Source organism: Centroberyx affinis, unplaced genomic scaffold (genome assembly GCF_046629955.1).
Source record: "Centroberyx affinis isolate AG114_WGS23_722 - 3 ecotype Tasmania unplaced genomic scaffold, CSIRO-AGI_Caff_v1 ptg000677l_1, whole genome shotgun sequence".
Lineage (NCBI taxonomy): Eukaryota > Metazoa > Chordata > Actinopteri > Beryciformes > Berycidae > Centroberyx > Centroberyx affinis.
In genome coordinates this window covers 51,871-70,090 of record NW_027279298.1, presented here as the reverse complement: position 1 = coordinate 70,090, position 18,220 = coordinate 51,871, and the positions used below count along the sequence as shown (strand labels likewise).

Genomic DNA, 18,220 nt, shown 5'->3' with positions numbered 1-18,220 from the left:
CATGCTAACGCTTTAGCATACAGTAAGTAACCATATGCAACTAGCATTATCGTAAAAATGAGAAAATGAAAACTTGTTGTAGTTAAGTTTAGACATGTGGACATGTGTGCCAGGCTTGTTTAGGTGATTGGTAAAATGGACACAAACTTTAACAAAAAATAATGCACACTTATGGCAGAAAATCTCTCCACACAATGTTTTTGCACTGTTGATTTGTAATGGACTTCACTAATGATGAAGGCAGAGATTTGGTTTTCAGAGGTTATGAATCTACAGGCCTCAGAATAAAATAATAATAATAATAATAATAAAAAGGATTACTATCCTCATACTTTGGATAATGCTAGTCGCTTATGACTACTTATAATAGGCCACTGTATATTAAAGTGTTAGCATGCACACCAGACAGAGCTATCTACTAGACAGAGATGGTTTTGTTACAAATCCTCTCATCACATTAGTTATGGTGACCAATGGGCCAAAAAGTTGTCTAGTCCATTAAGAGGCATTTTAACTGAATCATGATTTTTAGGCCACACTACCCTCCACCACTTCATAGTCTACATTGTCCAATGTCAAGGCTATGTCAAAACGATCAACTGTCCTTGATAACATTATGGAGGTTTGGAGACCTTGAGACCAGTGCTTGGACCAGAGTCTTTTTAACAGAGAGCAGACACTGTTGGCTGGGGCTGAAGCCAACAGAATGTTGAATATGAGTCATATTCAAGAGCATTGATCCCATGTCAGGCCTTTGAGTTCCTAACATCAGGAAAGGTCATCTAAACATTGTAGCTTCAATCTAGCCAAAGATCCAAAGTGGCCTTTTGATGGAAATGCCACAGTATACAACCAGTCGGAACCACAACGGCTCATTTCAACATTTAATCTGTGTGTATTTGTTGTTACTGGAAAGATGAATGTCTTTTTGTTCATTTGAAATCCCTAAAGCTTTCCAGAGTATTTTCTACCAGCCCTTTGGAAATCTGTATGTGTGTATTAAATTAAATGTGGGGCTTTAAATGCAACAATAGCATTAAGTTGAAATGGATGTGATCTGAGAGTGTACATTACGTGATTCAAGACACTAGAGGGCAACATACTATAAGGAAATACAATCCAGGTTGACAGAGGAGTTTATTGAAGGAACTTTTTACATGTATGTTTTTGAAAGGTTCACAATGATGACAAATCATTTACTATATTTAATTTTTTCAATATTGAAATGGTCATATACAAATTACAGTACACAAACATGCACTCTCACAGTCACTCTGTCATCACAGTACATCAAAGTTGTCATCCATACAGATACATATTCACATATAATATTCACAAAGTATTTTACAGAGGGTAAAATGAGCAGCTGTTTGAAGTGTATAATATATTTGTTTTACTGTGTCATTCATCAGACATCTCTACTAAGTGTGTATTATACAGTTTGCGTGTGTGTGTGTGTGTGTGTGTGTTTGCATGTGGGTGTGCATGTACATGGGTAGATGTCATCACAGAGTCCTTTCGTTGTCTCTCAGTCTTTCTGCACCAAAACCTCCATCCCTCCTTTCCTTTCCTTCCATCTCTGTGTCCCTCTGTCCATCTACTTCTGCTTCTTCTGTTGGAACTTCCTGAAATGGTTCTGGATGGTAGCAGCGGCCTTTTCAACTTCGACGGGGCTGAGCGGGGGGACAGGGGGGGCAGCGCACGTCCCGTTGCTGGCATTGGAGTCTGAGCACGACAGTACACAGGGGATAGCCAGAGAAGTAGAGGCAATAGCCATGGAGACATGGCCTGTAGCAATGATTCAGTTCAAACACATGATATGCATGTTAGCCTCGATTCAAGCCGGCTATTTTTCTGATTAAAATTTGAATCTGTTTGGTCTGACAATCGTTTGAGTCAAACTTTACTATTAACTTTAATTTGATAATCAGCACAACAGAAAAATAGCCTGCCATGAGATCTCGTAATATTACGTTTTTTTCAATACTTACTCTTTCTGTACACGCCTATGCTGTTCCTCCTGAAGCCATCAAACTGTAAAAGGACAAAATAGCCAGTCAGAAGACACTGTACATCCAACACACACACATACAAGCAATCAACACACAAATACAGAGAGAGGGAGACTGAGATGGAGAGAGAGAGAGAGACAGAAAGAAATAGAGGCATCATGAATTACTTGTGCACATGTGATGCACAAGTTGCATCAGATACATTTCAGGTATGCTAGTTTGATAATCATCAATGTTTGAATGTCATTTGGAACATAACTGAAACATTCTTCAGATACCGCTGAGCCTCTGGAGTCCAAGTCAGACACAGATGAACAGATAGGGCATCATGTAGGCACCTTTATCTAATTCTAGGCTTTGGAACTGGACATAATGTGCCGACCAGTCTACAAAAAATGCCTGTGTGCGTTTGTTTGTGTGTATATGTGTGTGTCTGTATGTACATGCATGTGTGTGCGTGCACCTGTACGTGTGTATGTCCTTTTTATCTACAGTTAGAGTAATGACCTCAGACACAAATCCCCTTGATTGGGATTACAGCTCAAGCAGAGCAGCGGCAGGGGAGAGAGGGACTGAGGACTGTACCGGCTTAGCCTGCTTACCTGGCAGTCTGGCTGTGTGCTGCATGCGTTCAGTCCCACACACCAGCCTGATTACCTCCCTCACTTGGGTCCACTCTCTCCTTTTACCCAAGAAGTTGCAGTGACTTTAACTTACAGCCAAATGAGACACCTGTCTTTCTTCAACTCCATCTTTTATCTTTTTTTTTTAATATCTCCCTGCTTGCGTCATAGTTTTTTTTTTGTTTGTTTGTTTTTTTTATGGTGTGTCCATTTCTGCGTTGTCATCTCACGACCTGTGCCCTTGGCTTCTTCCATGCTTCTCTTCCTACAATTGTATTATTATCTGTTTTTCTCCCTGCCTTTTCTTCCAGCATCCCTCCTATTCTCCCTCCCCTTCCCTCTGTCTGCTTGTTTATTAGTCTGCTTCATCTGTGTACGTGTCTGGCTAAGCTTCAAGCCAATGAGCTTTGGGATGGAGACACAGTGAATCACACCAAACAAAGTCCACACAGAGGTGAACTGCAGCACTTGTGCTCAGAAAGTCTGGGGAGTGCACTACAAACTTGCTGTTTTACTCAGGTTTCCATAGTGAAGGCCTGTAGGATTTCCAAATAACTGAATTATGGACAATTTCCTTATAAAAGTTTTTTTAGTCATCCTTATTGATTCACTGGGGTCCAAAAAATATTAGTTCACTGGATTTTGTGGTACTGTACTTCTTTTTTTTTTTTTTTAAATAATTGCTAGTACAGTTTGAGTGCAGAGGCACCAAAGGTCTGTCTCTCATCATATCTCTCTACTTCCCACCCTCTCTCCTCTCCTGATAGGCTGTAACTACTTAGAACATGTGACCAAGCTTAGATGCTTGCATGCTGAGTCAAGCTTGTCTGCTGAACTGTCAACATAATATGCTCTCTCTCACCGTTGGATGACGTATGCCATCAGTTTCAGAGCCCAGACCAGCTGGGGAAATCTGAATGGATTCTCCCTTTCCTCAACAACTGCCACAGATGTGCCTTTGAGGCACTTAACCCCAAGAAGACCCCAGTGGAGCTACACAATGGCCAAAATAGAAGGATGTGGTTGAAGTGGGCAACTCACTCATGTGTAGTATGAGTGTATATTGTATGAGTAGTAAGACCACCGCTGAAAAACAGCAAGCACACTCACAAACCTACCATAGGTGAATAAAGCTTAAAAAGGCAAGTATAGGTTTAGGTTGTGGCTGAAATGTAAACTTTACAAGGTGTCAGTTGAACGTAAGAAGAGCATAAAAGTGGTGAAAAGAGCTGAGGGATTGATTGCCTGTATTTCAGTGTGTCAGCATGACTGTTTGCAGCTGTCTGTGTGTTCTAGCTCTGAGTCTGTGGTGCAATGTATTGGGACAACTAACCTCATCTACTTTGCTGCTCCTCCGACTGTGTGATACAGAGTGAATCTGCCAAGGCAAAGGCTGGGACACCATGTAAGGCAAAGGGTCCTGCTGCCGTGCAAACCGCACTCCTATCTGGGAGAGACCAAGAGATAGGGTTAGGAGTGTGCATGTGTGTGTGTGTATGTGTATGTGTGTGTGTGTGTGCGTGTGTGTGTGTGTTAGTGTGACAGAGAGATTTGTCAAGTCCATTCAACTTTGCTTTTCAAATGCAATATATCGCTCTCCCACATGACACAGGTTCACTTATTGAAGAACTCTAAATAAACGTGGAAACCATATGATGTTCACCAAGTACAATTTGTTACAAATGCATATTGATGTTTTTTTTGTAGCACTTCACTTCACTGAACCACTTCTGGCAAAAAAGCTGATTTTTTTGAGAAACTTTCTTGAGCAATGCTGTGTGATTTACGTTGTCTCTGACATCATCCTTGTTATCTTTGGCATGTTACCCAGTTCAAAAGCAAGAACAGATGATGTTACATGGTAAAATTTGGTAAAAACATCACCCTAGTCATATTCTGATACTGTCCATAAATTCTACATTGATATTTGACATTGACAACCAGTTGGGTGAGGACAACATAATGTTAATTGCACAAAAAACACAAAGCACTGTGGCCCAACATTATACATTAGAATGCATTATATATTGCCTGCAATATAACACTCATGAAGAATATCTTATTTCTAGTAGAAAACTTCATGAGCTAAAAATGATATTAGCTCAGGATTGGTATTCACACACTTCAGAAACTTCAGAAGTAAAGTAATAATCAATATAATTCATATTTCTATTGTGAGTATCATTATAATCATCTTACCGACTCTACGACTCTGACCATCATGTACATGGCTGTTAGCATGGTGATCAACATTTTGACCACTACTCCTTTAGTGTCTCTGTTAGTCCTTAATGTTCTTCTTGGTTTTCTATCGCTTTCCTCAGTCCTGCTGAAGCAAAGAAAAGTACACACAGGAACAGATCCGAGCAATCAGGAATGCAATGGACACTAATGAAAGGCTGCTTAGGGGAAGGAAAATTCGACACACTGACACACGCAGTGTTGAGTATGCCCATACACACATTCAGTTTTACCCGCACACACACGCACACGCACACACACACACACACACACACACACACACACCTGCAAAAGCGCACACTTCATTCTCCCACTCTCTGACACACGATGGTAAGACTGCTAAAGAGCTTTACAGTACAGAAATAGAGAAGCAGTAATCTTTTCCTCTGCACAACACTTATCCCTCAGGTGTGCTTTCACCTCTCCAGCAGCCAAGGAAGATCAGGCTTTATACAGAAGTTCAGGCCAAGGCCATAATGATACAGGCCCAAGTAGGCTAGTACAATAATATATGTGATCAAACCTGTCACCTTTCTTTCAGATGATTTGAATCAGACCATTCTGATTGCTTATTTGCTTTTCACATAATTGTGCTTTCCTGTCCAGTCCTGACACCTTTCATGCCAGCATGTTAAACTGGTGTGGATTGGGGAGGAGTTCCCAAACCGGGTGGCATTGTCAGTAGATTTATGATCTAGGTTGTGACAGATAAAAAATAGATTAGTGCATAACTGATGTCTGCTTCCTCCAAAGATTAAGCTGTCTGGTGATATTGATTTAAGTGTGAAGAGAATACAACATTGGCCTTTACAGATCAATACCAAATCAAAAATCACGCATTAAACTCAGCACAATCTTGACAAACTGTGTAGTCTCTTTTGCCATTTTGTAATCAATATTTTATGATTTTTTATGTTCATATGCTATTCGACTAACTATAGATTCTTGGGTAGCCCCTTACCACTGTTGCTCTGAGATGGCATTGAACTGAACTTGCCCTAAGATAATGCAAAAAGCTCAAACACCATTTTAGCTAAGCTGGCCTGGTGTCAAGGAGTTATGTCACATGGGTTTCTAGGTAATGAATTTAAAGGGAAGGATGGAGGGAACAAGGGAGTGATGAGGGAGAGAGCAGGCTTTCTAAGGAGTAGGTAGCTACGGTATGTTAGCTATGTATTTTTAATAATCAGATAGACTATCTGAGAGATCACACATGACTGCGGGTTTGTGTGCGTCATTGTCTCGAGTCTCACCTCTGACCCTTGTAAACCAGCCACTCATAATCCTTTTAACAGGCGTCTATACATTCCTCCAGGCTCTGTATTGTGAAGGACAGACATTGGCTGCTGTTATCAACTTTGAAATTCAAGTCTGCCATGTGAAGAATTTATAGATATCTGTCACTAATGTCACTTTGTTATTGTCACCAGCATGTTCGACTAACAATACCATGCCTTGATGTGTATTGTGAATGTATCAGACTGTGAGTCTGTGTGCGTATGAATGATGTTAATTTTGTACATGAGGGATTAGATACGACAGCAGGAATGTGTCTTATCACTGAAAACACAGGTATAAGAGCTCCCTGCTGAGAGACAGAAAGGCACAGCCACCTGGTGATGGTTACCATGTCAAGGATACACATTTTCTTTTAGCCAGAATTTGTATGAGGACAAATAGCAGGTAAGGACCATTATGATTTTAGCAAAAATACAACAAAGGAACACAGGTTCCATCACAAAGACATTCAGATATCTATATTAATATCCTATGTATTTGTTTTATTTGAGAAACTATACATGAATCAGGATACAAATTGCATGAGTAATAATATTTATTGAATACGTGATCAGTACACTTTGCCTGTTTATATTATGCAAGTTAGACAATACATGCTCAAATTCTTAATTCCTTAGTGGAAGCACTGTAGCTGTAATTATATTTGACCGAATAAGACTTACTTGTTGTCTTAATGTAATTGCAATTCTATAAGATGATGGAAAGAGTCAAGGACAATCCTGCCAACTTCCCTTCAGGGTTCAATAATGTATCACATTGTCCCCAGATGACTAACAGAATCAATAAAAAATAGCAATGGTAAGCATGATTCTCACACAATTCATTATTGTTTGCCATGTTTAAGGTATAACATGTCTTGAACTGTTAGGAGTAACAGATAGCGTTGTAATGCACAGTTTGACACCCTGAAGTGAAGTATAGTGTTTTTGAGAGGCCCACTGAGCTGTGATGCTGTAAGACCAGGGGGCAGCCACCTCTATATTGAGCTATCAGTACTGTACTTCATCTCTCTGACAGCATCCTGATCCCATGAGTGGCCATTATGTCAGTGTATTATATTCAGCCTGTCAGCAACTTGGTTTTATTGTAGTGAAAAGCAAAATGAAACAGGGAGGGGAGTCTTGCTCCAGTGAAGCATTTCAGAAAGATAAAGTCAGGACAAACCGGCCTCCTCTGTACTTTCCACACTGAGCGATCCCCTGAGACAGTACAGCATAATCTCTTCTAAGTGTTGGACAACAGAAGAGTTTACATTTAAAGGTAGGTAGTAGATCAGAGGACCATTCTGGATTAATTACTCCTCAGTAGTTTTTGGCTGTGTTGGGATTAACTTTCATGTATTTTGGATGTATTTTGGATTATCTGTATCAATTGCATTAATGCCAGTATTATTTATTTTATGAATTTCAATCCCAGGTTTCAAGTTAACACCCCAGACTGATTGGTCATGTTTAGCAGCGGTGTGGTTGACCAGATAAGACAACGTCAAGTGAAAAGGAGAAGAGAAAGACTCGGCTGGTTTCACCATGTCAGTCAAGCTTCCCAAGAGGCTGAGCAGCAAGAAGAAAAGTATGTTTTGTTTTGTTTTTATTAGAAAAATTGATTTTGTCCTCAAAATGTTAATGGGCCTATTTTCTAAACAAATTTAGTAAGATAGCTAACTTTATGTGCTGTGCTGTTTATGTGTACTTTAAGATGAAATTAAAAAAAATAATACTTTGGTGGATATTTCAGAATTTCAACTATATTAATGTACACAAAGAAATTCGGTAACGCTTTATTTTCCTATAAAGGAACTGTTAATTTCTTAGGAAGTTTCCTAGAATGAACCATGACATTATGTACTAGGAAGAATAGAGGAAGAGTTCAGTGGTTGGTAAGTACCAAGAGTTTCCAAGAAGGAACTATGAAATGATGTAGTAGTTACAGTATGTAAAAATATAAAAGTCAATTTGGTGGAGTTGATAAGGAACTGTAAATTTCTAAATTCTTCTTCTTCTTCTTCTTCTTCTTCTTCTTCTTCTTCTTCTTCTTTTTCTTCTTCTTCTAATTTTTCTAATTCTAATTTCTAATTTATTTTCTTCCAGGAAAGAACTGCAACAATTTTTACTGGAAAAATAAGAGACAGAGGTTGATTTGGTAACCCAAGTCATTCATATAATTATATATAGGAAATAAGAGGAAGTTATTTGTGGTACCAACTCCACCACTGAACTCCTCTATTTTCCATATAATTAGTGCATAATGTCATGGTTCTTTCCAGGAAACATGCTGAGAAATTAACAGTTCATTTCTAGGAGATTATTAGGAAATTGCAGACCTGGAAAATTAAGCCTTACCAGAAATTCTTCTATTTATAACAACATTGATAATAACAATGATATAACAGTGAGTGAGTTTTCTGTGTAAAAGATAAACAAAATTATTAAACTGTATTACCATGCAAGTACAAAACTTCTAATTTTATTAATCAAGATACAACATATTGCAACAATCTCAAACTTATCCAAAGACTAAATGATTGGTGTGCTCTTTGACTTAGAACCTCCAATGGACAAAGCCCAGGCAGAGGTTCTGTTTAAGTTGGGCCTGGAGGCCTTCTGGACTACCCCACTGGATACAGCCTCTATGTTGGACATCAGCACCTGGACTCTGGAGAACGAAACCCCTCTGGTGCCCAAGTACCTACCACGTGCTTTCCTCCAACGCCTCTGGCTGCTTAGTCCTGAAGCTCGGAGTCCACGCTGCAATCAACCACCTGATGCCCTGAACGATGCGAAGACCCGAGGCGAGGAGATGGTCTATGGTCTTGGAGGAGAGACCCAGTGTGCGGTCAACCCCCTTGATCTGGTTACAGCTGTCTATATGTCTGCCAACAGCTTCCTTCAGCAGGAGATTACAGTGCGCATGGTGCAATGCCAGTTTGCTGTGCCCCTGGTCCTTCCGCCCATACATCCACAACAGCCTAGCTGCTTCCTCCTTTGGCCTTTGAGAGGTGTTGTGAGCCAATGGAGGACTCAATCCCCTGCTAAAACTAGAAGGGTCCTAGAAGGGGACCTGGCCAGCACAGAGATGCCAATGGTTTCCTGTGTGAAGCTTGGTCACTGTGGTGTCTCCAAGTCACGGGTGCTAAGCCGCGTTATAGGTGGACTCAAATCCTGCAGTGAAAGCTTCCTCCACCGGGGGATGGATGGAGGGCAGCTGCCCCGGAGACTCTCCAATGGTCTGGTAGAGCTGGGATGGTATCTACCCACTGGAGACCCTGACAAAGATATTTTCCCTGTACCTGTGGTAATCTCTAACCTACGCGGTGATGCTGCTGCACATGAGAAATGCCTCAGCCTTCTGTGTCAAGCATCATCAGTTGTGGTTGTGTTCTGTGGGAATCTTAGGGAGAAGGAGAAATGTCTTCTTGCTTCCTGGAAAGGCATGGCAAGCAAGCTCATGCTGATTGACCTCTCAGATGATGTGGAAGAGAAAAATGAGAAAAGAGTTGTGGGGTTTGTTGCTCAGAACCTGGAAGAGGAAGTGGGACTGCCCAAAGGGTCCGTGCTATCAGGGGGAGGTGTCAGTGAGGAGGACCTGGCTGACAGGCTGCGTGAAACCCTTAATGATCTGTTACCAGATAAACTGAAACTTGTAACACTTGAAGCTGCAGCAAGAACAGCAGTGGAGCTAGGCCTAAGCGTGGACGAAGGGGCAGGGTGTAAAAAGGCAATGGCTACAGCGGAGGAAGTGTTGAAAGGTTTAGATGAGGGATCTGCCCAGTTCAGGGAGAAACAGCTGCCATTGCAGGGGGCTTTGTGGAGCAAACTGGCAGAGATGGAGAAAGAGGAGAGTAAACAGAGGAAAGCAGGACAGGAGATCAACCTCCTGCTACAAAAAGAAAAGAAAAATATCCTGTTCAAGCTGAGCAGCTATAGAATGACCACAGCCATGAAGGTTTTTACAGAAGCCCTCTCCACAACAGATAAAATGGAGAGAACTTACTTCCTTAGCTGGATGAAGCTGGGGCTCCAGGCCATGCAAATGAGACAACACAATCCCCAAGAGCCATCCACAAATCAGCAGGAGAAATTAGATAAACTTAGTGACAAGCTAGGAAAGCTGGTGACAAATTTTGATGAACCCAAAAATGGAAGCAATGATGATCTAGAGGATAATGATAGTTTCTGCACAGTTTCAACAGTGGAAGAGCCATTGAGCATGGACCTCACTGTAAATAGTGGACTGCAACTCTCTGAGCAACAATTTGAGATAGGGCAAGAAGCCTTGGAACATATTGTGCAACAGTCTGCAGAACAGAACATGGAACCACAGTCACCACAGAAAGCACAACTGGAGTCCATGATCATACAGCTGGACATGAAACCAGCTAATAGAGAGCAAAGGGAACATGATCCTGTCTTAGAACAGCAGATGGATTTGAAGTCTACTGAAAAAGAGAATATGGGGCTAGAAGTTGCTGAAAACCAGGACTCTTTTGAAGAACAAATTTCACATCCAGAATTCTGTGAGCACCAAAATCTCCATTCAGAGTTCAGGGAAAATGGAACCTTTGCTCCAAACTGCCCAGGAAAACAGCCTGAGGAACCAAAGTTGAAACCAGATGATTCTGATTCAAATGCCTCTGCAAAAACATATATGGGCCTGGATGCATCTTCTGAAAATCAGGTAGCCTTAGATTCATTTGTAGAGCAGCATGTTGAACCTGATCCTTTCTCTTTGGGCCTTGAACACTTTCTGCGTGAGATGGGGCTAATTTTTGAGCTGACACATATCAGCCCAGGCAGTGGGAGCCACAATGTGCTGCGTCTCCCCAGCTTAGCTGCAGACTTGCTTCTCTATGGAATTCCGCTTGAGCTAATGGATGGAGATGCCTCTAACATTCCCAGCTGCTGGCTGGGCTGCGTCTTGGCAGAGTTTAAACGTCGCCTGCCTCGAGAACGGGTCAGGACCCGCATATTGACAAACCTTGGAGTCCATCATGCAAGGAATGCTGAGGTGCTCTCTGCATTATTTGGGGTGAAATTCCCCAGAGGAAGGAGAAGGTCCACCAGAGGGGTGTACATGCTGGCTCTATGTCTCCCCGATGACCTCAGAAAGGATATGGAGTGTGACTATCTGTTGTTAATTGATGTAGAAGGTCTCTGTTCACCACCACTGGACAAAACAAGAAACACCCTGGTTAATGACAATGAGATGGCCACTGTAGCAACAGGATTGAGTGATGTTTTGATGCAAAACATAGCTTCATATGGAGATACTGAATTTGAAACTGACCTCATTGTGATAGTTAATGCTCTCCTGCGCACCAAGGTATGTGGCTATATGCCCATTTGCCAACTCCTAATCCAAGATGAAAGATTAAACAGCAAGTTACAAGCCTTGCAGTTAGGACGTGTAGCTGAGATCCTTCAGACAGAGACTGGGAACAGAGGGACTAAAAATATTGATTACCATCTTGCAAAGGCTGCAAGCAATGTCCCCTGTGTCATAGCGCCTTGGCACAATGTCTCCCTCTCGGAACCAGTTGATAAGGAGTACAGTACAGCTGTGTTAAAGCTGAAGCAAAACCTTTTTGGGGCATTAAAGAAGTGTGCAGCCAGGTCTGAAGCCTCAGGGCTGCCTGAATTTATGGCCCGTTTGTGTGATGTTTGGGAAGCGGTGAAAGCAGAATCATTCTCCATTGGTCTTCAGAATACTGAAGTGGCTCTGGCATTCTCTATGCTGTGCACAGAGCTTTCCCAGTGGGAGAACAATTTCCTGGAACACATGGAATGTTGGTTTATGGGGGCAACAAAGAGAATGATCTCCATCAAGGTACAAGATACTGTGATCAAAGGTGACCTTCTGAGTGTGGTGAAGGATGAAGCCAGAGAAGAGGTCAAAACAGAAGTGGATAAACTCAGGTCAAAGCTAGAGGCCCATTTGATCAAAGATAACCTCCACAAAACTTATATTGAAACTTACAAACCAAATCTAATGGACAATATGAATGAACTCCAGAAACAGGTAACCAAAGAGATAATAGAAAGGTTAGAGTCAGCCAAAGAGAACCATTATTCTTCCACACAACTCAGAAACTTTCAGACGTTATTGGAAAAGGAACAGGAGTCCAAGCTACACACACTGCTAGAGAGCAGCAAGTCAACCAAAATTCTCTTTGAAGATATACAACTGGAAGAGGAGTTTGAGGGTGTGTGGAGTAATGCATTGTCCAACTTTGACTTCAGACCTTCGGAGACAGATGATATTACTGCAAGGGTGACAGAAATTCTGAGAGAGAATCTCAACAGCCGTGGGCTCGAGAAACACATGAAGAAGCTTGAAGACATTGGCCAAGCGAGGACATCTGACTTCAAAGTTTATGATGAACACTTTGGATACCGCAGCAGATTAAAGCACATGTTTGACGACAACAACAGACAACAGAGGTTAGAAGCTCACCGTGTAGCATGCAACATCATAGAGGAGTACAATCAGTTTGCAGCAGATAAATCTAGTTTACCAGCAGACTTCTCTGACAGCTACATTACAGAGCTGTTAGAAAATGTTGAGAAAGCTTTGAGCGCACAGCCTATGGAAATCAGATCAGCTTTTGAAGTGGATCTGAAAGTTTATCTCTGTAGCTTTGCATGCCAAGACTTCCAAAAACTACATGACCGCTATGCTAAGGACAGAGAGCTGTTGACATTTATCAATGGTACCAAGAACAGGGACTTGGCAGAGTTTATCTACCATTTCAGGAAGAGGGACCAGTGCCAGAGGGTGGCCCAAGCTTTCACCTCCATGGTCTTCAAACCTACAGCATTGGACTACATCTACAGGTCACTAGGGAGGCATATAATGGAAGATATGGTGAGCCAAGGCAATGCCCAGCAGTATATGTCCCCCCGGGCCTTCAACCAAAGCCTGCTGGAGGAGCTGCTGGAGGAAGACAGTTTTGAGAGCTTCCTGGAATACTTGCTTTCCTATGACAGGTTCAGACTGAAGAAGATCCAGGAGAGGGTGGTGGCTCACCTCTCTGAGTCAGCCATCTTGGATGAGTGGAGGCAGCAGCGGCTTGGAGAGATTGTGGGAAAGATGGCTGCAGCAGTCAGCCAAACGGCAGAGGGTGTAAGTGGAGTGCTGAGCGATACAAAGCTGCTGCTGGAGAAAGTCTGCCTCTCCCTAGAGAAAGATGGAGATGTGGATGTCACCAAGGCTTCTCTGGATGGGCCTCTCTTCAGTATCACCACAGAATGGGATCGCTTTGTCACTTGTCTGTTGGAGGCACTGGCTGAGATGAGGTTGTCTCTAGCCCAGGAGTTCTCCCAAAATGTGGATATCACCCAACTTCTCCAAGCCCTTCCAATTAAGCCCCAGGATTGCCTCTTGAACAGAGTGAGAGGTTGTGGTAAGCAGTGTCCTTTCTGCAGAGCCCCCTGTGAGGTGGGGGTGATGGAGCATGAGGTGCACAGAACCCTGCTCCACCGGCCAAAAGGCATGCTGTCCTATACCTGCGATGACTCCTGCTCTCTGTCCCATATCAGCTGCCCTGCAAACATCACCCAGGATAGCCTCTTCCTGAACAAGGGCACAGAGGGTAAGTCTCTGGCCTACAGGGACTACCATTCCCTCTATCCAGACTGGAGCATCTCCCCTGAGGAACCAGGCAGCCAGACACCCAGTACTTACTGGAGGTAGAGTCAAATCATGACACCATATAGTCAAACTAAAGCAAAATTTCTTGAAAGTATATGTGTGAATGCTAATGTTCCTGTATGAATCAGTTCAATATTCTTTGATTCACAGATACGTGCTGGTGAGGTTCAATGGGAGTTTTGCACAGAAATATGAGCGGGAAGCAGCCCAGCTGCCTGAGGAGTGGGAGAAGATCACTCGAGAGGAGGCCTTGGACAGTCTGAAGGAGGCCTTCCACACTGGACAGTGCTGATATAAGGACTGCTATTTGTTGTATGCTGTCTTTATGTTGCATTTGTGATGTATGCCATTTTACTGGCCAAGTACCAATTTTATCTTGATTTAGGAGGCCTTTTACCAATGATGATGACGATTATGATGATGATGACGATGATGATGATGATGATGATGATGATGATGATGATGATGATGATGATGATGATACATAGCAAAATAATCCAATAGACGCTTAATTCAGTCCCCATCATCAAATTTGAAGTAAAAAAAATAATGACAAAAAATGTAAAACAAATTATAATTTTCTGGATTTTTGCCTCAAGTGAAAATATTGTTGTTTTCTATAAAATGTACTTGAAAAATATAAATGTCGACTCTTCATTATTTTCACTTCCCCTTTTTGTGTTCTGACTATCAAAATAGTAAATAATAAAATATGCCAAGGCTGAAATTTTATGGGAGTAGGCTACTATCATGCATTCAATGCTGATGCAGTGACAAAACTTGAGATAGACAGAAAAACTGTATTTCAGGGAATTTGGCCTTCACAATAAAAGCGTAAATTTTGTCACTTAAAAAAAAAAGACAATTTTGGTATTGGGATTTACAGAATAGCAAAAAATGTACAAAATAGTGGAAAAATACATTAAATATTGTGTGAAACTCAACAGGCATAAATATTCAGCACCGGCACTCATGTGAGTTTGCAAAAATGAAAATCTATATTACTGAAAGAGCTCAGGAAAAAACAGTGTATCAGTGTGCTCAGACCACTCACACATACCCTGAGGAAGGGTGTGTGTGAGCGGTCTGCAGTTGTACTGTGGGTACCTGAAGCGTGTTGGGTGTGTATATATTGCCAGGATGGATAAACTTCACATGAAATTATATTAGTTGATTTAAACAACAAAAAAATACACCAGAAAACTTATCTACTAGACTGTTTTTGTCTATATCAGTGTCACATTTGTTCCTAAAGGATATAGAAGGGGCCCTCGATTGATGTGTGTCAAATCAGCCACGAAATGCAATTGAGCTAAAAATTACTGTTGTTTAATAAACATGTGAATTAGCTGCTAGCTGTTGGCTAGCTTGAAGCCCAGTTGATAGCCTAAATGAGTACAGCCTGCCAGGTAGCAAAGCCTTACAGAGAACAGTCTGCTACTTTGACTGCTTTAAAGTATCAGATAAATATCTTTCAGTCCAATATAGCAACTTAACAGTTTGTCAGATACAGCAAGTTACTAACCCATACACTGCAGCTGAACACTGAACGAATCGAACATATCACTCACAACTGCACCATGCCTTTTGATCAAAAGGTGGCACTGCCTACCTGGCTGAACGATTCAATCCAATACAGCAAAGCCACCAAACAGCAGAGGAAATCTTTAGGATATAGCAGATTTGAGGAAGAAAAATCTGTTGTGGGATTTGTGTTCCAGTATGTGTACACTGCACTGCCTCTATGACAGGGAAAGTGAGAGGATTTGTAAACAAAGTGAAAGAACAAAATCCCAATTCTTATTCAAATCAATTACTGCCTTCTCCACCTAAGGCTGCAGTTGCTAAAACCATGACCCCTAAATTGGCACAATTGTTAGACAAGGCCATACAGATTTTTTTATTGGATAGGATCTCCAATAGATGCTGCGCAAATAGCTGCTATTCTTCCTCGGGTCCACACATAACTATCAAAAAAAGAAAAAAGATGGTGAATTACATGAAATCATGGCCTCTGAAGTCTCGCCTCTTCACCTACATACCAAGATGCATTGGCTGTCTCAGGGAAAAGTCTTCTCACATCTTTATGTGGTTTGGGAAGAGATTTTGACATTTTCTAGGGACCAAAATGTGCCACTGCCACAAAAGTAAAAGCTTGCTAATAACAGATGGCCAAGCTGGCTTACCTTGCTGATGTATTTGGCCATCTCAAAGAGTTGAACACAAAGATGCAGGGCAGGAGTGAAAACATTCTTATCACCTCTGACAAGATTGGTGGTTTCATAGCAAAGCTGGGTTTTTGACAAGAGGCTGTGAAAGAAGGCTCCATGGCAATGTTCCCTCTGACATCAGCTGTGCGACAGACAAGACAGGTGTGCATGGTCATTGCCACACACCTGCAAACCTTCAAGGAAAGATTTGAGCGTTAATTCCCTGAGAGAGAATCCAGATTCAGTCAGGGGGGTCTGGGGTCCTCCACATGTGGTTGGCTTTAGTGTTCTGCAAAAGGACCAACACTGGTCCTCCCTTTCCCCTGAAATCTTAAAACATAGAGCCTAATGTTTCAGTTCTTTTCATCTTTGTTCTAGTGATTGACTCCTGTCATAGATTCTTATCAAGTACCGTGCTAGGTAGGCTGCAAGTGAGTGGGTCATACCATTAATATTAGCAGCTGGGTGTCACTAATTTGTTTAAGTAACAAAATATGTCCAATGACTTTTTAAAGATAGTCTGTGTTATTTATTAGATTATATTTGTATTAGGGCCAAAAATTTTAGCTCTCTGACAAAAATGTGCAGTGGCAAAAAGACTGTCTTGTCAGAAGCCCCATTTGCTGTATGAAGTACGCGCCTATTGGTGGAAGCTGATGTGCCTGGGCTGAACTCCCCCCGATGACATTTGGAAACCTGTGTACCGAAGCTGTGCTCTGGCCCAATTTATTCCATTCCCTTGTGCTTGTATTAAGTATACATGTTCTTTAGAAAATTTGGTTTCAAGGTCAAAAAAGTGGAACCTTTTGTTGCCTCTCCTTCTTAGATTGATCTTTGGAGATGGTTCAAGAAGACCACGGAAAATGAGGAGTGTGCCTCTGCTGACATGCATGGTTGATTGAACTGATTGATTCATTTGTATTATCTGAGGCTGCTGTTTTTTCAGTGATTGGGTGGCTTGCCTATTTTGGCCCATATTGAGAAAAGACTGTTAAGTTGTTTTGCTATTAATGTGTTGTTGGGTTTTGTTGCATATAAAATATATTTTGGTATAGTTGCTGCTCATAATAGTGCATTACTGATTTTGCATCAGATGCCTATGTTTACTTGCACATACCAGTGATATTTTTGCAGTTGACATTGTACTGTTTATTGTAATTTCTTTTTTGATAAACTCTACTTACATATTGCTCAATTTAATACAATTATTTCTTTCTGATACCTAAAAACAAATGAAAAAGCGGTTGACAAAGTCAAGAAAGAAAGAAAGAAATCCACAATAGGGCATTGTAGTATAGTGGAATCCCAGAGAGTTACTGTAATTATTGAGATGTAAAAATAGATCTATTACCTTTCTTAATCACATTTCAGGTTAAGCACAGGTTTGGCTGGTTGGTTGGTTGGTTTGTTGGTTATCTATTTGTTTGTGTTTTTTTTATCTATCTATCTATCTATCTATCTATCTATCTATCTATCTATCTATCTATCTATCTATCTATCTCTATGCTTGTTTCTGTATCCTACTGTTAACATAATAAATCAGATAAAATATGTTTCTTTGTTCCACACTCTAGGATAGAGCATTTAAATGGGGTGGCAGGACGACCTAGTGGATGGCTCAACCGAAAGGCCGGGATTCGATCCCCCATGCAGCTGTACATATGGAACTAGCCAACCAGAGGGTGAAAAGGGATTTTCCCCTTGGGGATGAATAAAGTATATCAAAACAAAATGAAACAGAAACCCACTGGTTTCTGTTTCCCAGTGGCTTGCGGCAAGTAGCAGCAGCTTCTTCATCATTAGTCACTGTCACACCTGTGGCCATCCCTAGGAAATATGTACTCCCTCTAGAGCACCAGTCACCAGCTGTGGGTAAACCACAAAGAAAATATTCCCATGCTATTAGCTGTACCCAAAGACGGATCCAACCCAGGTGCCTCCCTGCCACTCTGCAGAAAGCCTGTGCCTCCCCACAACCAGAAGAACAAAATGTTTCCACTGTGTACCATGCTGTACCCATACTGTCACAGTAGTGTTTTTTCCATTGTCTTTCGTTAACAGCTTAGTTTCATAACCCTAACCCTAATGCTAGAATGTTGTATTTGCATGGCAGTGTTTTTTTGATTTCTTTATGTGTTTATGGCTTTATGTCAACAACTAAACTTGTTTCCTCCCACTAAGATCTTCC

General features: G+C 41.5%; 2 protein-coding genes across 6 annotated transcripts; one reads left to right on the top strand and one right to left on the bottom strand.

Moving 5' to 3' along the window:
- Positions 1-1,134: 1,134 nt before the first annotated feature.
- LOC139643939 (uncharacterized) lies at positions 1,135-4,959 on the bottom strand. 2 transcript variants are annotated; one of them, XM_071519254.1, is made up of 4 exons: positions 4,835-4,959; positions 3,969-4,082; positions 1,992-2,034; positions 1,135-1,788 (listed from the first exon to the last, which is right to left on the bottom strand). In XM_071519254.1, the coding sequence occupies exons 1-4, from the start codon at positions 4,886-4,888 to the stop codon at positions 1,598-1,600; spliced, it is 402 nt and encodes a 133-aa protein (XP_071375355.1). In that variant the 5' UTR covers positions 4,889-4,959; the 3' UTR covers positions 1,135-1,597. The 2 variants fall into 2 exon arrangements, with proteins under 2 accessions (XP_071375355.1, XP_071375356.1); XM_071519255.1 differs by having other exon boundaries at positions 1,135-1,725.
- Positions 4,960-6,489: 1,530 nt separating this feature from the next.
- gvin1l2 (GTPase, very large interferon inducible 1-like 2) lies at positions 6,490-14,467 on the top strand. Of its 4 annotated transcripts, none has more exons than XM_071519236.1 (4): positions 6,490-6,559; positions 7,592-7,744; positions 8,718-13,860; positions 13,973-14,467. In XM_071519236.1, the coding sequence occupies exons 2-4, from the start codon at positions 7,702-7,704 to the stop codon at positions 14,112-14,114; spliced, it is 5,328 nt and encodes a 1,775-aa protein (XP_071375337.1). In that variant the 5' UTR covers positions 6,490-6,559; positions 7,592-7,701; the 3' UTR covers positions 14,115-14,467. The 4 variants fall into 4 exon arrangements, with proteins under 4 accessions (XP_071375337.1, XP_071375336.1, XP_071375333.1 ...); XM_071519235.1 differs by having other exon boundaries at positions 6,497-7,435; XM_071519234.1 differs by having other exon boundaries at positions 6,498-6,559; positions 6,870-7,744.
- The last annotated feature ends 3,753 nt before the right edge of the window (positions 14,468-18,220 follow it).